Source organism: Camelus ferus, chromosome 2, assembly GCF_009834535.1.
Source record: "Camelus ferus isolate YT-003-E chromosome 2, BCGSAC_Cfer_1.0, whole genome shotgun sequence".
Lineage (NCBI taxonomy): Eukaryota > Metazoa > Chordata > Mammalia > Artiodactyla > Camelidae > Camelus > Camelus ferus.
Genome location: NC_045697.1, coordinates 84,416,170 through 84,441,042, shown reverse-complemented (window position 1 = coordinate 84,441,042; position 24,873 = coordinate 84,416,170). Strand labels below are relative to the sequence as shown.

Sequence of the window (24,873 nt, the reverse complement as noted above, 5' to 3'; positions counted from 1 at the left end):
CAATAGCCAGAGGGCATAGGAGCTTGTTGATATAGTCCTTAGAGGTCAGCCTTCTAGGGCACAGAGTGGGACCTGGAGGAACAAACAGAAGGCATCCAGCATATCATATCCAATGACTCTCCTAATCTTTAAACATTTGTTTTATGGCTTTCAAGCACTGTTAGAGTTATGTAGGACTGTGTTCTTCAAAACATAGGAATGACCACGAGGAGAGAACCATGTAAGCCCACCATTGTCTAATTTGTATTTCCTATTATTGTACCTTTCATTCTTGCAGTCTTAATCAGTGTTCATATAGAACATACAGAACATTCATTCCCAGAACACATCCTCAATTTCTGGTACTTCAGTTTCCCACCTACAGGAAAAAATAAACTTATCTCTACTTGGAATCACCCTATCAGAATATTCCTGCAAATTCTTACAGGGCCTCTAGCATCGTGTCAGTATGTGTGTGCTAGCATGCTGAGGCTTGAGATGCAGGGCACTTGTATCCCAAGAGCCTAGCAATGTCGTCACACACTGTTAAAACATTTTATTTTGATAGAGGGCAGGGAATGGTAGAGTACCAGGTGAAGGTCTTAAAAATCATACTAAAAAAAATCACACTTTATGTCCTTTTCCTTTTGGCTTATCTTAGGAATCAAATAGTTAATACGTTTTCTAGCAAAGACTGGTAAAGTAACATTCTCATTCTATATCTTCCAGAATTTTTTGCTGCCCAATAATTTTAAAACATCTTATAATTTCATTTTAAACTAAGTTTCATCAGAGTTTTCCAGATTCCCGAAACCAGAAAGAGATTTTTTTCTCCTTAACTATCCACATACTTCTAGTGACAGGTGATATAAGGCACATTCATCTCACGACAAGACATCTGACACTCTTTGTCCTGGGATTAGGTGATTCTGAAGAGGGGGCGGTAGGAATATTCTTATATAAGTCATTCCTACACCAGGGCAGCTAGCAAAAACTTAACAATAAAAAGAACTGAGTTTGAACCAGATAAAGAGATCCCGCTTAAACCAAACTAAAAATATCCCTAACTTAACTTCCTCTTAGCTGGATCCCCAAAATGTCTGCAGCCACTCCAGTGGTATTACTGAAGAATTCTGAGGAGGAAATGTTGGGGTGGAAAGAGGAAGTTATCTTAATCAGTTAGCAGTTAAATAGTTACAACCATGTGGACACATTGCTAGGGACCCACTCAGAGACTCTGGAGGGGCCCTGTAATGAATGATCCTGGAAGCTTCTGGAGCTTTGGGATAAATTCACCTCTGCCCTTTTTGCTATAATTTTTCCTCAAGAAGAGTCATTGTGCTTCCCTGCCTCTATACCTAGATCAGGGACATCCTGATTCAGCTTGACAGACAGCCTGTCCCCTATCCCCACCGCCCCCAGACACTTCCTAATGCTAAATCACAGGTAACAAAGATACATGTTTTAGTTCCTCTCTTTTAGAAGCTTCAAGTTCCTTATGAAAATTAATCCAAGTCCATCCCAGGGACCTTTCTTTTCTCAAGGGAATAGTAGCCTTTTGTTTCAACTGTCATCTCCTCTTTGAACAGGGGAAACCTTCCTATCCCACATACACGTAAAGACAGAACTGTAACCAAGAAGGACCCTGTTGTCATCGATGACCATCTGATATCTGTAATGGTGTTTGTAACTGTTGAACTATATAATGGTTTACAAGGTTTTCCTCATGCTCTTGCTGACCAAGGTTGGGCCAGAGAGGAGGGAGGCTTGGGTGGTCCACCCAACCCCCTCATGGTGCTGCCTGCAGGGATCATACTCAGTGCCCTGCTCTTCTCCCTAGTGCCTTGCTTCTGACCCCAGTGCCCTCCTCTTGACCCTGACACCTCAGAAACAGCAGTTGGAGGTTTTGTGCATCTTGTTGTTCATAACTTGCCCAACTGCTCATGTCTGCAGTTGTTTTTGACCACTTGTGGTTTCCTTGTATTCTGTTATTTGAGCTGCAGGCCTTGGACTGCAGCAGTATGTCCCAAGCCTACTTAAAAGGTTGAAAGCATTTATCAACCTGACTTTAAACTGCACAAATTTTTCTCTAGAGCTCTTTTCCACAGAACTTCTTCCTATGCATCCTTTGTTCTAGGTACAAGAATATTAAGAGAGCCCCCAAATCAGAGGTGAACTTCTTACCCAGCAAAGGGAAGGGGACCACTGCAAAAATAAGAACAACTTCGCAACAATTTGTTACCTGTATATGATCTCTATGGAAACTAGCTCTTCCCCTTGAGCTCTTGAACTTTTACTGTAAAACCCCCTGCCTTCTCTCCCCAGTAGGCTCACAGTCTTAGAGGCATTAGCCCACTGTAACCTCCTTTGCTTGGCAAAGAAATAAAGCTGCCTTTTCTACTTCATCCAAAACTCTGTCCTCGAGTCTCAATTCACTAAAGCTGGGTATAGAGGCTGTGTTTTGGCAACAAAACTTCACATGATTCTTAGTAGAACAAAGATACCATTCAGAGAAACTTCCTGCCTTCTCTCTCACAGGTTTGAGATACTCAATTTCTAATTTCCCCACCTCAGTGGATATCCACAGGTGTTGTCTGCCTCAAGAGGCAACTTACTTTTTTTAGGTGACTACAGCAAATACATCTATGTATATTTATTAATTACATACTATAACATATTAGGTTATGATGTGGAACACACATCATTTGCTGTTCTCAAGGGCTTTATAATCTGGTATTTGATACTTTACTTGACATTAAGCAGTCTATCTGTGCCAGACAGTATTGTGGGAACTGGGGACCCAGTGGTAAAAAACAAACTCAACCTTATGGAGTTTACAGACATCAGGAAAAAATAAACAAATAATAAATATAGAACATAATGTCCAAAGTAAGTAAGTGTATCAAGAAAAATACAGCTGTTTTTGGCAATGGGGTGGTTGTTTGTCCTATTAACTTACGACGTCTGAGAAGATCCTTCTGAGGTGCTATGTGAACAGAGACCCACATTAAGTGAGAGGCTGAGCTATGCAACTGTTGGGGTTTTTCCAAGGCAGAGAGGGCAGTTGTGAAAGCCCAAATTTGGAGTTTTTTTTTTTTTTTTAAGTCTTAGTAACAATAAAAAGTGTTAATGAGTCACAAGAACAGTAAATAAGACGTCAGAAACATTATTTGTTCATTCATTCATTCAATAAATAATTACTGAGCCCTATTATGTTCCTAGGGATACCAATATGAACACAAGATTCTAGAGGGTCACAAATAAGACACAAGGTCTGCCCTCCAGTGGCTCATGTCCTGATTTGGAAATAAATTTCAAATAAATAGATTACAATACAGTGCAATGGTTGAGCAGGTGCTATGAGATTTCTTAAGAGATATACCTAAATGAGCCTTGGGTAGGAGGTGGAGCCTATAGAGGATCTGGGAATATACGTTTCCTGGAGTACCTAATTTCTAAATTAAATCCAAAGGAAACAGTAGGAGTTAGCCAGAAGCCAAAGAGAATAAATAAAAGCCACATGCAAAGTACTGGGAAAGTGAGGACATGCTACATTTAAAGAAATGTGGCACTGATGCTTTTGCAGTAAGTTGGGTTCATATTGTAAATGGCTCTACATGTCCTACTGAGAAGATTGTCCTCTATCTAGAGGACACTGGGGAGGCTCTAAAATGTTATAAGAGGGAAGTGACTCCATCAGGCTTATACTGTGGAAAGTTCACTCTGCCTGCAACATGGAGAATGCATGGCTTCAAGTATTGAAGACAAGAAGTGGGATGGAGAAAAGGGATGGATTTAAGAGTCATGATGTAAGGTCAATCTTCAGAACTCCATGATGGGTTGGAAACAGAAAATTACAAAATGAGTTAGTTACACTGAAAAATGTGATTTCAGAGAATGGATTTGGAGTCAGTTTTGAATGATGTGCTGGATTTGAATAGATGGAGAAAGGAGTTTGGTAGAAAGGAAAGGACTAGAAATCCCTTCATATAGTTATTCTCCAGGTAAGAACTATTGAGTTCTAACTGTGTGCTGGGCACTCTAATTGCTACTATAACATTTATTATATCACTTAACAGTCAGAAGAAGTATATATGGGCCATTGTTACTCCTGTTACAGATGAGGAAACTGAGGCATTGGGCAGTCACACAGCTGGAAACAGGATAATATAAACTTCCAATCTAGACTACAAAAATCAGTCCCATTGCTTTATGATCGTTTCTCATTTTACCTGAAAAAAATTTGTATTTCCCACCAGACCATAGGTGAAGTAACTTCTGTCTGTTTAAAATATACAAAAACCCAAATTCACTCTCACCATAAAGTAAGCAAACTGAAATATTGTCACTACTGAAGAAATGCAGAAAGTCTAATGCAGACTCTGAAGGCATTCAAAGAAGAATTTCCCAAAATGTTCTGAGCAATGGCAACACAGTTTATAAAAACATAGGACCTTCCAGTGTAACTATTGCAAAGAGGAAATCACTTGCATTAATCAATTCTAGACTTTTTAAGACATTATTGAAATGTTTTTTCAGATTCTCAGACCTAATATGAGAGAAATTTTATAGGACTACACTTATGCTAGAATAGCTTACATGATACTTCTAATGTATGCACTATCTCAGTGATTTCATAGACAGGGAAGAATGAAAACAGATGAACTAAAGGAAATGAGGCCTGTTCTGTGGGATAGTTCCTTCTTTTTATTGATTTACTGATTGCTTTTCTTGGAAGTGCTGTTATTTAAAGACAACATTTTCTGTAAGCATAGCTGGAACTTCCAGATTGGAATGGCTGCACGTTATCTCCTTTCAATATGTTGTTAATTTCCCTATAAAAATGGAATGGAAAAACTGAGTCACTGTGACTATTTCTATAAAGAATAAACTTCTAGCTTCATTTAGATGTCCATCTAGCTTTTGTTTATTTAAAAATGTAGTATTTTCAAGGCATGAATCAAAGTTGAGTGAAAATTTTGCACACCTTATAGTATCCCTAATTTGAGAATCTTGTATGAGTTTTAATTAATTTTATTAAATTGTAAAATGTTGACTTTTCTTTTCAAAGAATTGATTCAAAGAAGTTTATCCAAAAGCTGCTCCTAAAAGATGAATGTTATCTCCAGTCATGAGGTTCTGTTTTTCCTCTGGCATGATAATTAAATCACACCTTTCCTTACATATTTGGAAGGAGGCAGGCTTCACAGTAGTGTCTGTGCAGCCATCTGAGATTTTTAAAATGAGACTCTGAGCATCAACTAAAACATTTACACCTATAACTTATAGAGGAAAGACAAATGATTCTCTAGGTTGGAATCAATATCAACAAACCTGTTTCTCTCGATTTTCTTTTAAAAAGACACATTTTTGTTCCTTTAACCTTTAAAGAGTATTTTAAATGACCTACTTTTAAACTGGTTTTTAGTTAAGTGTGTCAGTGTTTCACTCCTTGCTATTTCTTTCTAAACTAATTATTTTATTTTTAGTCATTCTGACTAGCACAGGGTATTTTCTCTAGAGAATGGAATCTTTTCTTTAATAGGAAAGTGGATGAAGAGTATAGATTTGTTCTGGATATGGGTGTTTTAAGTTATTTCATGTTTCTGTGAGTGGTTATTATTTATCAATGAAAACAAGATCATCCCTCTGTTTAACATGATCTCCATATGCAGGTGAAAGGACAGTGAGGAACCTCAAGAGTTCCTGAGGTTGATCTGCTCTGAGGCAGGACTTCAAAGCATTATCAACAGATGGTTGTCCACCTCATTTGTAAAAGTCTCTAGGGAAAAATTCCGCTATTGTTTTTCATCATGAATCCATCTGTATTGCATCCCTCTGTCAGGCAAATGTGTCTAGTATCTGTCCAAAATCCCTCCTGTTTTCATGTAAGTCCATTTCCTCCATGTGTGACCTTCCTTGATAAGAAGAACAGCTGCTCGCAATTCTCTGCATCATGTCTTTCCACATGGATCAGCCTTCGTATATCAAACTGAATTCTTGGCTGCTTCAAGAGACTTGGGTAGAAAAACCCTATGTTTGATTTGGGGAGGAAAATACTGTGTACTGTTTGAAATTATTGCACGATGACACAGTTTTATTATTCATAGATTGGCTCTGTCTTTGAAATTGAGAATTATGATATGATTTAAATTAACGCAGCTAAAATATTAGCCTGATCCCTACTGTGCAACAACATGAAACACCTACTACAACACTGTCCTCAGAAAATTGCTCTTTCACAGAAACCTAGTGCTGCGAAGAGTAAAAGGTGATCTTATTAACCATGATAAGACTTCCAAAGACCACTAAAAGAAATAACCCTTCCTCAAAGATCAATTGCTGTCCTATTTACATCTAATAAGGAAAAGTACTGCCAAAGTACTCTAAGAAAAAGCCCATGTTTCTTTTTAAATTGACCCAACAAATATCTGCAGAACACATGCTATGTCCCAGTCACTGTGGTTTATTACACAGTGTTATTGTAGATGGATTCCTGAGGGGGCCTCCAGGATCCCTCATCCCCGTATTCACACCCTGGTATGATCCCCTCCTCGTGTATGAGAGCAAAAATTTGACTTGCTTCTGTCGACTGAAAAAAATGTACAACCCAAAAGTTGAGAATTATGTTTTATTTGGTGGCTTTACTGAGGACAATAGCCCAGGATACAGCCTCTCAGATAGCTCTGAGGAACTATTCCTAAGAGATAAAGGAGGTACCAGGGCATATAGGAGTTTTTGCTGGAAAAAAATAACCCATGTAGTCAAATATCAAAAGATTACTGCTAATCACAAAAAGCAGACATCTCAAGTTAGTGATTTTAGTGCCTTTCTTTGTATGAGAAGATGTAAGAGTCTGGGCTCATAGAAGTTATTCCTTTGATATGCATCTTAACTATTTAGAGCCAGTATCCTGTTTTTCTCCATCCAGAATTCCCCTCAGAGAACACCGCTGGAGTGGCTGGAGTGGCTGCAGTGGCTAATGGCTTGATGGTGGGCAACGTTCATTGCCTACTGAACTGGCAGGCAACTTTTTTTTTTTTTTTTTTTTTTGGTCTACACTTCCAACAAACAGAATATGGCAAAGGTATGTATGTATATATGTGACTATGTGTATGTGATTGGTTATGTTATTATAATATTATACTGCCCATCTTGCTGGAGGCTGTCTCCCTTGCTGGCTTTGAGGAAGCAACTGGCCATTTTGGAGCTCCATATGGCAAGGCACTGAAAGTGGCTTTGAAAAGCAGAGAGGGGCCTCCAACCAATAAGCTGTAAAGGCCTTCAGCCAGCACCCAGCAAGAAAAAGAATTTCTCAGTTCTGCAATCATAAGACACTGAATTCTGCCAACAGCCTGAATAAGCTTGGAAGGGCATCCTTCTCCACTTGAGTCTCAGATGAGACTGCAACTCTGGTTGATACCTTGATTGCCTTATGAGACACCCCTGAGCAGAGGGCCCAGCTCAAGCAGCCTAGACTTCTGATTCTGAAACTGGGAGACAATGAATGTATGTTGCTTTAAGCCACTGATATTGTGGTAATATGGTTGCATAGCAATATATAACTAATATACAGCTCCTCAGTCTTTGCCTTCCTTAACCTTGCAATCTTTGAAGCATACAGGCTTTGAAGCATACAGGCCAGTTATTTTGAAGAATGTCCCTCAGTCTGGGTGTTTTTGGTGGAAATCCCTTAATCTAATCCTCATGATTAGATTCATATTTTTGGCAGTTAATGACACAAAAGTAATGTCATATCCTTCCCAGTATATTCTATTAAAAGGTATCTACTGTTGGTTTGTCCCAATATAAGTGACACTAAGTTGATCACTTGATTAGAGATATCCACAAGGTCTCTTTTTTAAAGATACTATTTTCTCATAGTAACTAATAAGAAACTTGTGAGGAGATACTTTAAGCTATATAAATACTCCACCCATCATCAAACTCTCACTAATTAGCTTTAGCAACCATTAATGATTTTCTAATTACATGATTCCTATTATATTTATTAGTTGGTATTCTACTGTAAGGAACATTCCTTTCTCTTCTATTTATTTGCTTATCTAGTTACTTATTTATTTCAGTATGGAATCAGGGTTTCTTATTTTGGCCAATGGTTTATAATTTGTTACTGTCAGTATATATTTTGATATTCCAACGGCTCCAGATTTGTCCATTGGAAGCCCCTTTCAGATATGTCCTCTGTTCTTCTGATATGTTGGCATCATTTTTAAGCCCTTCTTGTTTTCTGACAAGATTTTCCAGGCACATTTTGTACATTACCTGTCACAGAGCTAGAATTTTTCTCCAAAGACTCCTGCTTTCTTTTAAAGTAAAGAGTGGTATTTAGAAACCAAAATCTTCGTATTAAGTTTACTCATTGCCAAATCAATGTCATTGCTTCTAGTATCTCTCAGTGACAGAGCTGAAATATATACTGAGATAAATTTAACAAAATACATGCAAGACATGCACTAAAAACTATGACATTGCTGGGAGAAATTTTACAAGATCAGAATAAATGGATAAATATACTATGTTAATAGATTCTAGGACTCAACATTATTAAGATGTCGGTTATGAAGGTGTCTTCTGCTTAGCATCTCACAGGGCTGCAGTCAGCTTCTTGGCTGGAATTGTGGTCTCATCTGAGGCTTGACTGGGGAAATACCTGCCTCTGTGCTCACTCCAGTTGTAGGCAAAATTCCATTCCAGACTGAGGAATTCATTTTCTTGCTGGATGGAACTCCTTGTAAGCTGTCAGCTGGAGGCTGCCACAGCTCTTAGTAACTGCCTGCATTTCCTTGTCATGTGCGATTTCCTCACCTGATGCATGCACACGCGCACGCACACACACACACTTAATTTTTAACCTCCAATTCCATTTCAACACCACAATGTACCTTCTAGCCTTCCCTTTCGACAATGAGAAACCTAGATTCTATTATATGTGCAAAGACATTTACTCAATTTTCTCAAGCCTGGGATATACAGGTTTGCTGCAAAGGAATAGAAGATACTATGTGGTATTTTTTTTAAAAAAGAACAAGACAAAGTATTGGAGATATCTTGGCTTTTATAGTTTGTGTTCTTTTTTAGAAAAGAAATTTGATCATCCATGGTTTTGTTTGTTTTTCTAGTTATATGATCAAAACCTTTAGCAGTAGAGGTAGGTAAAAATCATGCAGAACCTTGTAAGCCATGTTAGAGAGTTTGGGTTTTATTCTAGTACAATGGAAATATGTTGGAAGGCTTTTTGTTAAATTGTTTGAAGTAGCATTAACATCATTTTCCAAGTTATTTCCCGGTAATGTTTATTATTTACTCACTCTTCAACTTACTCTAAAACAGCATGCTTAGATGTTTAGAGCTTAGATGCTTAGAGCAATCCATACCAATAAGTTAAAACATACATAAAATAATGGAGCAGATTGCGTTAAAGAATAAAATGGAGCTGAGGAACAAGAGGTCAGGGTAAGGTCAGTTCAAAATATGCTTAACTTTTAAGTACTTCAAAGTTACAAGAGGTATTGTTTTATCTGAGTTTCCTGGAGACTAGAAAAGTTTGAAATGCCTCATCCCCCATCCCCTGTGGTCTGCTTGCCTCAGGTAACAAGCCTTCACAGTAACCCTCAACCCCATCTACACTACACAGAATTGAGACTCACTGATGGGAGACACCATGGATTGCTTTTCTTACACAAATTTTTCCAGAGCCTTCCTAGTTTTTGATAATTTAATCCTTTCAGGTTAGGAGAGAAAATGAACATTTCAATAGTGCCTGTTATAATCAAGGTAGCCAATCAAAGCAAGCAATCCAAGCCAAAAATTCACTCCATCTTTAGTAGGAAAGTAGAGTTTTAAATTATAATTGCCTTCCTGAAGGGAGAAATGCATGGATTTCCACAGGGAAAAACTGAGCACTGAGGAGAATGAGTCTCTCATTCATGAGTGCTGTAATCACTATGATAGAACATATTAGAAGAGAACTCTTATTTTAAAATCTCATATAATTTATCATGCATTACTTCATACTCTGCTCCTTCGCTTGTTTTTTTTTTTTTATTGATTTGTGGCTACTTATGTACAACAGTAAAGTTTCAGAGAAACTTAAGTTACAAAAAGACAATTATTCAATGCAGGAAGTGTAAACCATTGCATTGGGGGGTTGGAAGACATTTTTTTAAGTTCTCATATGATCTATTGAATTATGTGTTTCTATGTAGTGAGTAATGTCTTACATTCTTGCCAAGAATATTTTGAAAGGAGTTTGTTAAAAGTATGTTAGCTAAATCACTTTTGGTGTATCACTGCAAATGGTGTCGTTCACACGTTGTGAAACACACAGCTCCAGATTTAATTCTGCCCAAAAAATTAGGTCATTGCAAAATACCATATTAAAACTACAAATGCCGTACAGAGAAATAAGGATGAGGATAAAGCAAAGGAAGACACTAATTCTTTTTTGTAAAGTATGATAGGGATAGGACAAAGGATAGGAAGGCTGAGCCGTTTTAAACGGATACTTTTTTCGTGGTTGTGTGTATTAATTTCGGTTCAACATAAATGACGAATTAATTTAAAATTGGGCTAACTGGCTGCTCTGCACTGTACCCTACTCTCAAGTTAACCTAATTGTATGGAGACACCCTTGTTTTCTGACTTCATACACAAACCATCCATGATTACTGTTTCAATTTATCTTTTCCTTCTTCCAGAAAATCTTTTTCCACTCATGAAAAGGAGTTTATGCAAATTAAGCCCTTGATGCAAAGGCACTTAATTTATAATTATTGTTATTATTATTATTAACATTAAGCACGAGAATGGCTTTGTTGGAAGTTAACCACCAGGACCCGCTAATTTGTTTTGGTGACACACGCCCCAACTCTCCTTAGCCGGGCGCGGTCGTTGGCTGGGGCGCTTTGAGCCACCGCGATGGCTGGGCTCCGGGAAAGATCGGTCCCGGCTCCTCCCAGACCGACGCGCTGGGCTGGCGGAAAGCTAGGCGGGACGGTCATTGTTCTCCTAAGCTCGAGGAAGAGCGCCCAGGCTAGCACCATCTCTCGCTTTCGGGCGAACTTTCCCTAGCTACCGCTTTCTGGGCTTGGGATGGGTCTCCACTGCGCGACCTTCCCTTTCCTAGAGTGGGACGCTCAGCGAACACACCCACAGTCACCTTTGCGCGCTCGTCTGGAGCCGGCTTGGCACACAGCGCACCCCAGCGGCCGCGTGGCCACCTTCTAGCCCTGGCCACTTGGCTTCCGGAGAGCTCGCCAGTAGCCGCCGTGGCCGCCTCGGAATCTGGAGACTGCGAGAGCCAGATCCCAGGGAAGGCGCGGAGCTGCTGCACCCTGCCCCGCCCGCCACACCTGGGAGCGGTGAAGACCGGGAGAGGCGGGGCGCGGCAGGAGGCTGGCCCTGTGCCGGAGCAGCTTCGCCGAAAGCCGGCCGGACTGCAGCTAAGGCGAAGGGGGAGGGTCTCCAGGCAGAGTGCCGCTCCTCCGAGGGAGGGACCCCAGCTGGGGTGGAAAACCAGCACCAGCGAGCAGCAGAGACGCGCCGCGCTGATCATGGAGCCGGCCGGCCCCGGCTCCGCGCGCCCGCAGCAGCAGTGGGACCGGGACTCGGTAGAAGCATGGCTGGACGATCACTGGGACTTTACCTCTTCTTACTTTGTTAGGAAAGCCACCAGGTAAGAAGAGGACCCACAGAAGACCCGGCCGGGGCATGGAGCGTGACTTGGGGCTGGTCTCCCTACCCTATTGATTTTTCCCTTTCGTTAACCATTAAACAGCCTCGGCTCTCAGGCCCTTTGCTTTTGAAGTAGGTCCTTGATCCTGTTACGGTGTAGAGACCTCTACTTTTAGGCGAGTACAGTCCAAAAACCCGAGAGTCGGATACGATCCAACCTGGTCACAAAGTTCAAATACAAGTATGTACGTGCCGCCCCCCCCACCCCCACTCCGGCAGTCCTGATATTGTCTGGGAGTAAGATTATTTTCATATGTCCGCGTTCACGGGCCTTCCTCTGGCCCTTCTCTAGCATCCTGGTTTCCCTAAATCTTCTTAGCGAAACCAAAACAGTTTTTGAGCCCCTTCCCTGCAGCTCCGGAAGCACCATTTCCAACGCGGTCCCTGCGGCTGCGCTCCTCCCCCCGTCCCCTTTTGCCCCGGCCCTGGCGGGGCGGGGAAGCCCGGGTAGGGGCGAGACCACGGGGAAGCCCAATGGCAGCAACATGCCGGAACCTTCCCAGAGTGAGTGCTGTCGCCTTTTGCCCCCCTGCAGTCCCCTGATTGTCCCGCGCTCCTCCTTTCCTTCGCTTTTGCGCGCAAGGCGGCGCCGCGGTACAGGCTACGCGGAGGGGTTTGCGGCGCGCACACAAAGGACACCGGGGAGGCTTGGCGGGGAGCAGACCCCGAGAGGTGTCAGGACCCGCGTGGCCCGAGGCGACCCCAGAGGCCAGCTCCTCCTGATCCGGAGCCAAGCGCCGGGGCGGCCGTTGCAGAGGGCGGGGAGGAGGGAGCCTGTCCTTTGGGAGGCGGCGGCGCAGGGGGCAGTCGGAGCGCGCGTGGGAAACGCTCGCGGGAGAGTTGGAGAAGAATTGAGACTGAAGCCGAGGGAGTAGGAGGGTGGGGTGGAGAGTGAGTGGCGGACGGGTGCTTACTAGCCTGAGGAGTTGGTGCGAAGCCGGGGCGAGGGCAAGGCTGCTGCGCGTGGACTCGGGCTGACTCCCGGACGCACGCCTTTGGAGAAAGGGCCGGAACCTCGCCGTCGCCGGCCCCCGGCAGCAGCCTTCGGGTAGTTGGCGCTGGCCGCCTCGGCCGGGGAGGGAGACGCACGCGGGGAGGTGATGGTGGAGGAGCCGGCCGGGGCTCGGAGCTGGGCTCCCACCCGCCGGCGCGCGGCTGCGGCTCAGCCGGGCGCTCCCCGCCAGGGGGCGGCGCAGCGCGGGGCAAGTGGGCAGCAGCGGGCGGTGGCGCTACGGCGGGGGCGGTAGAGGAACCGGCTTCGAGTCGCCGGCCTCACCTGGGCGCGTCGTCGCCCCCGGGCACCTCCTGGAGTCTAGGGGCCGCCGAGGCCGCATGGTCTACACTACGAACTTCCCACCTTTGCTATGTTGCCTTTTGGAGACAAGACAAGGTACTTCCTTCAGCATCCCCCTTTCCCACTTTCCCCAGGGGTGCGGTGGGGGCCGGGTGCTGGATGGTAGCGCCCGCGTCACACCGACGGGGCAATGCTTCATTGAAAATAGACTCAATGATATTTTTGTTTTCCTTTCCTCTTGCGGATGTATTGCTTTGAAGTCTTACATAGGACTCTTTAACCCTGTTTCTCCTATCGAGCGTTCAGAGTTGGTGTTGATTTGATCATTTTCAGGGGGAGGGTTAGCCGAGACGATGGGTTCGGGACAAATCTTCTCTCTTCTGTTTAATTATTACGCCTTCCTTTTAAAATCCTCTTCCCCGCTTTCGCCTTCCGTTAAAATACTAAATCTGGAGCCACCAGAGGATAAACCCTGAATGGAAAGTGGTTTCTTTTCAAAGGGTACTTTTCAGCGAGTTTATAGGGAGGCAGTAAGACCATCTTAAGTCTGGAATTATCGATCGCTGGGGACCAACAGTTTTTTAGAGGTTACCTCCTCCGAGGCCATCTGTCCCCAGTTTCCTTTCACTCTTTCACAATTCCACCCTTCTGCCCTTATTGAATTATAGCGTATAGAATGGGGAGTGGGCAGGGGAACTAGGCTGATTTTTTTAAGTGTGGGGATGTTCCTTAGGCAGATTATTAAGAAAGAACAAAATTATTTGTTTTAAAATAAAATTAGGATAAATGTCCTTTTTCTTTTTTTCTCCCCTCTCCCTTTGAAGACATAAATTTGAGATCGGCGGTAGTTTTTAACTCACATAAAAACATTTCACTTTCAGAGCCTGCCAAAACTTTAAATGTAACTTTTTTCTGAAAGTAAATTGAAATAGTTAAGTTACATTTCTTTTCACATTATTTTTTCTTCCAAGTAGAATAGGATTAAAATCCCAATTCTCAAAATTACACTGCTTAGTGTAAAATTTAGATCAGCTGAGACTCCATTAAAGGCTTTTTCTTCACTTAGGGTTTTTATGTTATAGTTGATGTTGACAATAGGCCGAATGCTTTCTATGATATATATGTGTGTGTCTGAAGAGTTTATGTTGCGTACAAGTTGGAAAACGAAAGTGTAAGATATTCAAGAGTTGTGCAGGCCCTCAATTTTAGAAGGTATAAAGCAATGAAAGTTGTCAGTATGAAGAATATAATCTAAGGCTTGTGTGCAGCCAGAGGTTTTTTTCAAGAAACAATATTGCAGTTTGAGCTTGTATTTGGTGGCATTAATTGGAGACTTAAAATAAGAATGAGAAATTGGACATTAGTTGATTATAAAAACGCAAGACTGCTAAACCCAGTGTGATTCACATGATTGTGGTAAACTTATTGCAGACACTTTAGCTTTACAGCTGAGTTTTGTTTTGTTTTGTTTTTAACAAGAAACTGGCATTACTTTGCTTTTTTCTCTTTTGTTATATTTTGTATGTGTAAAATGAATACTGCATGTGATTCAGGAAGCCCATGAAACAATATTTGTGTAGAGGCATTTGGCATGTTTTAAGATTTAAAATAAATTTGAATTCACTTAGACTGGCCATCTGTGCCTATAAACAGGCTCATTGATTGAACTATTTCTACATTATTTGATTTAATTATTGTTTAATATTCATGCACGCTTCTCTATCCCTATCTCCAGACTGAATCATATGCACTCAATAGTAGTCATTGAATGGAAGGAAAGTTCTGGCATTCCTAAACTTTCATTTAAACACCTGTGAATTTTGATTGGCCTTAAAGCAATTATTACCACTATGTTACATTGTTTGCACATTGTTTCCAAAATTACCTTCAAAGACAGAGCTAAGCACCTACCTAAAAGCTATAGTGTGAAGCACAAAAATAGGTGCTTTTTAGCAATCACAACCTGTTTAAGTAAATTTGAGTGTCAGTTGAACAATTCATTGCATAAGCAACTGGCATATAAATCAATTTGAGGCTAGAAACTACAACCTATGGAAAACTCCCACCCTTGCCATTGTAGAAAATTTTTCAGTCCTTCAGGCTTGAGATGCTGTATTCATTAAGGGCTTTAATGCTCAAGCATTCAGAGATGAAGCCTTTCTCTTGCTAATGCCACTTTAACATCTGTTGTTATTCTTGACATCTTAGTAGAATAATTTCCCTTTCATTAGTTTCTAATCAGCTTTGTGATTATGGGCAATGTTTTAGATCATTTAGTATTATAGGGGTAATATGATTGACTTTGTTGCTTTTGTTTTGTACTAGGCAAAAGCTTGAGAATATTTGGCATATACTGGAAATAGGAGATAGTAAGTGAGGACAGCTTTTTATGACTGCTTGGGTCAAAGTCCAGAAACAGAAGTTTTACACTCCTATGTAGTTTTTCTATGATAGACTTTTTATTTGACACTGCAAAGCTGTAGTGAATTAGTTGATGTTCCGGGTCATGTGTTTGGGATTCTTTCTTTCTTTCTTTCTTTTTTTTTTTTCACCATAGTTTTTTTCTCATCTCTAAAAGTTGTAATGTTTTTATTTGCAAGATATTTATCTTCAAATCAGATGATGGGTGTAAAATAAATATTGCTATTCAATCTTAAAATTTTTTGATCATCATATAGGAATATAAACTTTTCGCAGTTTTCAGACAAAAGGTTTGTTAAGCATGTTTTGTTAAATAGTCGCTAGTGTTGAAGGTAATAAAACCCTGTGGGTATTGGCTCAGTCTGACTTTGATACTATTTCTAATATTTTTATTATGGTAATTCTGGTGCAATAATGTCCTTTTATCCTTGTATTACGTATAATCAGGGTTTATATAGCCAGTTCTAAGGTAACTTTTTTAGTGCCCTAAAAGTGCTCATGTGGATTGAATTTGGATAGGATTGAATCTGGAAAAATCCACAGGAGTCTCTGAAATGATGTTTCTCATTGCTCATAGTGTTCTCAAAGTTTTGTATTCAGATCCAGTTCAGAGCCCATCTTACAAAATAATGATTCCCAAAACTGTGGTAGAATTAATGCAGTGGCAATTAGGCATAGATATCTCAAAGTAAATCTATTTGCTTAGTATAACATAAACTTAAATAGGCTTCTGGTACAATTCAGTAGCTTTTTTTTTCAGTTTGTGATCTGAAGATTTGTAGAACTTGCCAATATTTTCATAATGTCATCTTCAGCACCTAAGGATGAGCAGATTTTTAGCCTTTTGATTATACTGTGCAACAAAATTTCCTTTTTAAATAGTTCCACCTAAAGAAATGATTTGAGTCTGGTTTCATATCATTTCTTTGAAAATCTTTGGAAGTGCTTTCAAGTTGGATAGGTAAAGCTTGTACCTTTGCCCTTACTGATTGCAGAGAATATGTCTTACTAGGTTGCATCCCTTCCTCTAGATTTGAAAATGCAAATTAACTGAAAATTGCTTGAACTTCCTAGTACATTTTAATAATGCTTGGGAAATTTTTTTTTCATAATTGAAAACGCTTAAAAAAAAAAAAGAACTGCTTGGTATTTATTAGTTTATCCTCAGAATAGTTTTCAATCTAACAATTCATTAAACCTGTAACTGTTGTGTTGAGTTAGATTTGTTCTTTGTTCACAGGGTTGATTGTAGGATAGAAACTTCCTAGTATAAAAGTCTTTAGTAGGGATTGAGGGCATTAAATAAATCACTGAGTTGATTGATATTGAAAGGTTAAAAAATGACTTAATTTTTGAATTTAGGATGCAGACTAGATATTGACTTTGCAGGATTTCTATGAAATTAGTTTAGCTGGACAGATATAGATTCAGTTGACTAGCGTTATAGCTGACTGATGTAGCCTTGGAAATATCTCTTATATCTGGTTCTTAGTTTAAAAAAAAAAAAGCCTGTGAAGTACATACCTAAGAATAAAAATTGAAGAAACTTTTTCCACATGAGTCATTCATTTGATATTTAGCTCTGTACTGTTATTTATTGACTTGGTATTCTCATTTTATTTTGAATCATTTTTTTTTCATGGTGTAAGTGCTTTATTCATTTTCTCTAACTGGTAGGAATTTGTATCTTTTGCCAAGGAAATTTAAGGCAGGTAAAGCAAACTGAATATTAAGTTTATAAGAATGATTCTGATAAATATTCTAAGAAGCCTTTAAAGATATATATATTCATATCCCCTATTTGTAGTTTGTAGTGAACATGCTTTTTAAAGTCTTAGGTGCCACTGTTCGTTTCTGTATTTTTTGAGACATTTCCCTTGATTCTGAATTACAAAGTAAGATTAACTTCTTGCAAACTGTCTTCTCTGAATAATTTCATTACATGTAAACTTGGGAGAAAAGGGCTCCCCATCTGATGATTATATCCCTAGTGATAACTATTTTTTTAAAAAATAGTTTCTGTTGAATAACTGTGCTGAGGCTATAAGAAGAGAAAAGATCATGACCTTTTAGGCTGATGAAATAATTATAACATACACACACAGAATCTGTGAACTTAGAGTTGGAGGGGATTATGTAATCCTGTGTTTCTCAAACTGAAGTGATGTTCCCCTATTAAAGACAGACATTCTTAGTGATCTCCAGTATCTTAGTGAGAAAGTTTTTGGTCACAAGTGACAGAAACCCAACTGAACTCATATAAAATTGACTCACATAATTGACGAGCCTGGGGGATTGATGTGGATATGAAATTCAGCTGATGAAATAATTTTGTCAAGATTCTGTCTTTCTGTCTGTAGATCTGTCTAATCTGTCTGTCCTTCCTTCAGTCTATCTATCCATCCTTTCTTCCTTCCTCCTGTCCATCCATTCATCGATCTATCCTTTTGGCCCTATTTTTTGTTGACTTTATCTCCTGCATGCTTTCTTTATGTACTAGAAAAGTTTCTTGCAAGTTTATGTGGATCTTATACTTCTGATGTTTGAGAAGTACCATATCTATATCAGTCCTCTCAAAATTATTTTGGCCTTGCATCACTTCTCTGCTCTGGACCAATCATTTGTCTGGAAGAATAGGGTTGTCTCACTGCCTTATTGGGGCAGGTAACCCATAGTGTGATGTCACTGGGTTGGGGGAGCAGTCCCAAAAGAAAGTGATGTGAGCACACCCAGAAGTTCCAGATATCTGCCATACTTAGTATTGACTTTGTTTTATTTTAATGTTATTTAAATATGGAATTCTTAAGAGTAGGTATAATTTAATCATAGTTATAGCATTTATGCAACTATAATGCCAAAATAAATGTATAAGTTAGTTACAAATAAATTGATAAAACTCTAGCCAAATGCAAATTGACAGCATTCATTAAATCATCCTTGCAGAGTGAATATGGCCCCGAGTACCCAGTGTGGGTCTGGTGAGATCAGCTTGCCTTTGCTGCAGTTGCCCTGTGATGATTAATTTCTCCCACTGGGTCTCTTAACAGTCATGAAACTTTTATTCCTGTAACACAGCATACCAGCTTTTGGGTTTTATTTGGCTTGAAAGCATATTTGCATATCGAGTCTACCTCTTTTATTTTCTCTTTATTCCAGAACCATTGGGCGGCAGTAGAACACAATATAAACCTGACCGCTAAAATTGCAGGATAATATTTGGTTATAAGGTGGTAATCCCAGTAATAAGGTATACTTCTTCCACCTTTTTTGGTTTTAATTGTATTATTATAAAAACACAAAATTAAAACATTTTCATAGAAACAGTATAGACATTCAAAACATACTTGCTTTGGACTCTTAGGGCTTCTCATACCTCAGTTGAGACTTGCCAGTCCAGTCCAGTCTCTCCCATATCTAAATTGCAAAACAAATCAGTTTATATATTTACAGCATAGATTTTGGTTAGTGTGTTTTCTTTCAGATGTAAGTAGGTTTTCCTTTAAGGAACATTTTTTATACGTGATTGTACATGCATGGAAAATTACAAAACATGTCACTTACAACTCTCAAATTTGAATGTAAAACCGTATGAAGCAGTTCTGCATTTTATTTATATTTTGTCCCAATATATTTTGTCTCATGTTTCAGAGCTGGAGAAATCTCACAATATTAAATAACTTTAGGTAGTGTTTGTTTCCAGTCCATGAGAGAAGCAAGTGAACTACTCACTGTAGCATCAGAATAGAGATTATTGGCAGAATTACTTGGAGGTGCCCCAGACCTCCCCTGTGTCATTTAAAACCCTATTATAGTGTGTTAATCTTTTATTCATCTAAACCAGTGCTTCTTAAATTGGATGCTCTTTGGCATTTGGTGGTGTCACTTCTTGTTGTTGTGAGAAGCTGTTTACCATGTTGTAGGATATTTAACATCCCTGGGCCCCAGACACTGACAGTGCACCCCAATCATTGTGACACATATTTCTAAATGCTTCCCAAAGACTGGCACCACTGTTTGGTTGGAAGCCATTGTTTTGAACCGTTTAAAATTTATTTCTATTTATGGTGGGTAAGGGCCTCAGATAGGACAGATTTAAGCTTCAACACCAGAGCTACTTCTTTCTAAGAGTATGACCTTAGGTACTTTATTTACTTTGTCTATAAAATGGAAATGATAGCATTTACTTCTAGGGTTCTTAAGAAATTAAAAGGAAATAATGCATATTTCCCTAACTTTTTTTAGAGTGATTTTCAGTAGGTTACTATTTATTTTACCTTGAGAATCATCAGTGTCTTAAATGTAAGTGCAGACTTTGAGAGTCATTCCCTTATTCTGATAAGTGAGAATTAGAACAACAGAACAGGGATTTAATAGACTTTGTGACCTTCTCATTTTTCAGATGAATTTTTATTAATGTTTTGAAGAGAACCTATTGTGGATTGTGTGAGGTACTGGAAAGGGAATTGGAATGGGAGTCCAGACCTCCTGATTGTGTTCCCAGCTTTGTGGCCAGCTTAGGTTAATAAAACTTGGCTTTAAAATGAGAGATGGGAGGGCGTGAGAAATCAAGACAGAGAAATTCATAAATGAGTTTAAAAACTTCTCTCAGTTCTAAGCATTCTTGATTCTCACCCAGAGAGCAGAATATCAGCTTCTTAGATGGAACAGTTTCCTTCTCTAAGTGTTTTCCAATTACTAGTAGTGGCTCCAGGTCAAGTTATACAAACACCACAACTAAAACTGTGTAAAATTAGGATCCAAGAGCAGGAAAAATATCTAACATTATATTTTATGTGAACTATTTTTTGTTTGTGTTTCCTGCAGATAATTTTAGCCTACTTCTAAATAAGTTATCAATGATCCCTTTTCAGACAGGAAATTAGTATGCTCTTTGTAATTCTGGTTTTAGGGGTTAATTCACATTAAAAAGACTAGAGAGAAAGGAAAAGGGGTGATGTTTTAATAGAAGACTCAAAAACATGATCATGCATTGTGTTTTGTGGCTCATTCAGGGCCTGTACCTTTTTACTCTGTTTTGTTTGTGGCACCCTTCAAATCTCTCCAAATGCTACCACTCAAGGGTAGCATCCTCAAGGTCCAGGTATCAACCTACTACTTATAGAATTTCCCCAAGGAAGTCCCCTTGGGTAGGAACTAAAATGGACCAACTTTCATCCCCAAATCTCCTATAGCAGAGTGTTAAAGTATTGTTTTATCAAGTATTAAAATCACTCTCCAGTTTATAATTATGGTTATTATGAAATATTGCTATGATTGTCATCATTGGTGATTAGTTGTATACTTTATCACACTTGTTGTCAAGCATTAAAAATGTTTGACATCTTGAAAAAAATCATCCCTCATTTTATAACTTACTTTTTAAAAAATTTCTGAGTAGTAGTAGAAAAACAAGTTATGTTCTAGCATTGACTCTTCTCAACTAAATGTTCAGCTCTTAATATTCAGAAAATTATGTCATATTTGAGTGTAGTTATTGGTCTAGGGAGCCTGTGTTTTTTCAGTTCTAATTTGAAGTGCTTCCACATGCATTTTCTAACTGGACTCATATATCAACTCTGTGTGGTGAGTAAAGGAGTAAGAAATCTTTCCCCTAATTAAAAATGAGGAAACTGAAGGGCAAAAAGAGGTGAGAGTTGACTGACCTCGTAATCGTTGCCTCCTGGCCTATTGATGATGTAAGCCATTGTAGGCATCTCCATGGCCTTTGTGGCCTGTTAATTACAGCTGCCCATTTTTGCAATGAAGAGCTTGTACATCAGGGAAAGTGAGCTCCAGAGAAGTTGTGATTGGTTCAGTCACACATCTGTGTGTGGTCTTGTAGCTGGAATTGGATGGCCAGTTTAGTATTCTTGATTTTATATACCCTGCTGAAGACAGCACCTAGCACTTCATGAAGAAGTTAGAACAGGCAGTGTTTTCCCTGTTTTATAGAGGAAGAAATTGAAACTCAGAAGAAGAAGAAAATTGCCACTGGTCATAGATTCCATTAGTAGCAAATGCTAAGATATAGATGAGGATTTAGGATTTATGGCTGAAAACCACAGCCTTTCGGTACTTTGTAGTTGCAAGGATTTTTAGCAATTAGTCAATATCCCATTTATAAGTAGGTTGCAATTTGCTTTTTCACTATTAATTATATGGTACGTTTTTGACAGTAAAATGAAAAGGTTTGATTTAAGGAAGAATTTTATGCTACAGGGTATTAATCCAAGAGCTTTTAAAAGGTTCAACTATCATACACGGGATCAGAGTGTGGTACACAGGATCCTTTGTGTTCTTTTGATGATAAAATCAGTATTAGTGATTTGATAGCTTGGAGCTCATTAGTATGCTTCATAGAACACCTTACCTTTTCTTTGTTGTCTAGCTACCAGCAGTTTCAGTTGGGAAAAACAGAGTATCGAATGACTAATGTGGCCAACTAAAATACAAGACACCCAGTAAAATCTGAATTTTAGATACTACTTATACTAAAAAATTATTCATTTTTTAATCTGCAACTCAACTTTAACTCAATGTCCTGTATTTTTATTTGCCAAATCTAGCAGCCGTAAGAATTACTCTTTTCTTTAACACATTTATTAATACATTCTTTTCAGTGCATCTTTTTAGTTTTATAAACCATGGCCTGTCTTCAGGTAGACATGGGATTCAGTCAGATTTTTTTCAAGACACTGTCGTTAAGAATCTTTGTTCTCTGAGTCCCTTGAGGCAGTGTTTTTACCTCAGTGGTTTAGTGTGCCATTCTTTTATGATCTGGACAGAAAGAATTAAGTTAGAGAATGTGTTATTATTAGTGATTTTATTCTCTTTTTGCCTTGTGTGTTTAAATTTGATTTTGACTCTTTCAGATGCAGCTAGATGTCATGGTGTGTTTTCTTCATAATAAGCATCAATGTTCTGAGAACTTTTACATTCTTGTAGGCCATAAGACCTGGACTAGGAGACCTGGATTTGATTCCTGGCCTTGCTACCAACTAGCAGAATGTGTTTAGTTCAACCATTTAATTTAGCTGCATAATGCAGAAAATAGGTTTAAACAGAATAGTGCTTTTTTCCCCCTTCCAATATCACTAATGTAAATACTTTTCAAAACCTCATAGAATCAAAGAAGAGAAAGGAGGGAAAGTAGAGATCCTTTCCCAGGCCACAGGAGTGATTTGTCCCGTCAGAAACCGAGTTTCTTGAATCCCATCTGGTATTTTTACCCTCGTATTTGACATGTCCATCTTTCCATCTTTATTCATTTGTATGCAGTTACATATAACTTCATATGATAGAAGAATTCAGGATGTATATAAATTAACTTCAGGACACAATATAAACTTCACTTTGGGGAGGAGAAGTGACTCTGTGATTTGTCTGGGTTTGCTCAGTCCTGCCTCCCTCGTGTCCACCATAGTCCCAGACACACTCAAGGGTCTTCATGAAAATAATTCACTCTAGAAAAAAAGGACACTTAAAAGTGAATCCAATTAAAATGGTAAAATATCAATGAAAAGTTTCGATTGGAACTTTATCTTGAAAAATGGAACTATAAGTTATGAAAGTAAATTTATCTTATTTTAGATTTAATAAAATTTAGGTTATAATAAAAACTCCAGGCTAATTTGCAGAATAAACAATTTTCTGGCAAGACAGTACTGTGAACAGTATGTTTACTTCTTGTTTGACTTTTGCAGCGTAATCATAAGGAGTCTTTTTTTTCCCCCAAGATAGTTTTTTTGAATTAATATTTGAAGACTTCATGAGTTTTTCCAAAAGCCTTTCTTAATCTAGTTATTTGAAGAGAATTTGAAGAGTCTTTGTTAATGTAGTTATTTGAAGAGAATTCTCTTTGCAGGTATTTATTATGTTATTGTCCTTGTTGATTCTTCTTTTAATTGTTGTCTGGTCTTTAATTGGGCATAACCCTTAATTATCAGTGGTTTTATGGAATATTGGAACAGTTCTCAACATCACTTTTATCTACTAGAAATTCTGTATCTTATGTAAGAATTTAAATTTCAGTCTGCAGGTGATTTGTATTTGCAGAGACTGAAACATTAAAAAACAATGAAAAGGAGATGATAGACATTAGTCTTAAGGAGGAAGGCCCACGTCATACAGCAACATAGGTCATGCACTGCAAAACCTCAAGGGCTGCCTGAAGGGGGAGACACGTGAGAGACGATTTAATTTTATTTGTGGTTGGATTATAGGTGATTGTTTTGATGTTATGACAACGTGTTTTCCTGAGCAGGCCTGTATCTACAGGGACTCAGATAATCAATAATGTGGTCATCAGAAAACCCTTCCTCCCATGACTGGTAGTGACTGAATGACTGACTATACTAGATGTACTTTTCCTGTGTCATTTAATACTGAGTTCATCTCTCCAAGAAAATATCTAGAAATGAAACACTTTTGAGACAATTAAATATAGTAATATAAATCACCTAACAAAGAATTTGGGGGCAGTGGCTCTGCTTCAGACATAGATTAGGCCCTGCAGGGTGTGTGAGGGGAAATTAGCCATGGTCAGTTATGAGGCTTACACCCAAGGGATAATGAACGTTAATAGCCAAAGCGCAGTGTTGATTTTCTGTAACAAATATTCCAGCGTTCAGATACGCAAAAGATCATTGCCCTTTCTAATGTGATTAATGTGGGAGCCTTTATTTATTTATTCATTCACTCAAATATTTATCGAGGATATACTACATGACAGGCTTTTTCTAAGGACAGGGAGGCAGTCACCAACAAGACAGACAACTATGAATTTACATCTACTTGGAGGAAACAGACAATAAACCAACAGATTAATAAGCAAGAAAAATAGACAAGAATAAGAGCAGATAGTGTTGGGGGAGGAACAGAATATGCCGGGGCCACATGAGGTGGAGTGATCAAGGAAGGCCTGTCTGCACAGGGGATGAGGGAGCTGTGCCCAGCCAGGTGCAGGTGAGGAGAGCATTCCAGACTGGGCGCCGTTGAGTTTGGTGTGGTTGAGGAGCACCCAGGGGTCAGCGTGGGTGAGGGGGACTGTGGTGGGGGTTGAAGGAGTTTGGGTTTTATTCTCAAGTCAGTGAGGAGCCAAGAAGGATAGTTAAGATGTTAAGGTTTTCTTTGTTCAAAGATTATTTTGGTTGCTGTATGGAGAATGGATTGAAAGGAGACCAGTGTAATAGACTAGTTAAGGGGCTGTGGCCATAGTCCACTGGACCAGGGAGGTATTACAGGAGATAGAAATGAACAGATTGGGGTATAAGGTTTTGGAAGTTGAGTTGACAGGACTTGGCTGCTGGATTGGATGTGAGAGATACAGGAAACAGAAATTCAGAGTAATTCCTTGATGTTTGGTTGAGTAACTAGGGCAGTGATGGTGCTATTTATTAATATGAGGAAGACTGGCAGGGAGT

At 39.3% G+C, this 24,873-nt stretch overlaps 1 protein-coding gene across 5 annotated transcripts in view; it reads left to right on the top strand.

The window, feature by feature from the left end:
- The window catches only part of PDE5A (phosphodiesterase 5A), a 215,607-nt gene that overhangs the window by 80,947 nt on the left and 109,787 nt on the right, over positions 1-24,873 (top strand). The window contains exon 2 of one of the 5 annotated variants that reach the window (XM_032462570.1): positions 6,911-7,066. Coding sequence is in view for 2 of the 5 variants with exons in the window: in XM_032462551.1 (XP_032318442.1) it covers positions 11,556-11,677 (122 nt within the window). In the remaining 3 variants the exon portion in view is untranslated. Of the gene's footprint in view, positions 1-6,767; positions 7,067-11,462; positions 11,678-12,098; positions 12,241-12,287; positions 13,127-24,873 lie in introns of those variants that run through there. The other 4 variants (XM_032462568.1, XM_032462551.1, XM_032462566.1 and 1 more) reach the window with 4 other exon arrangements.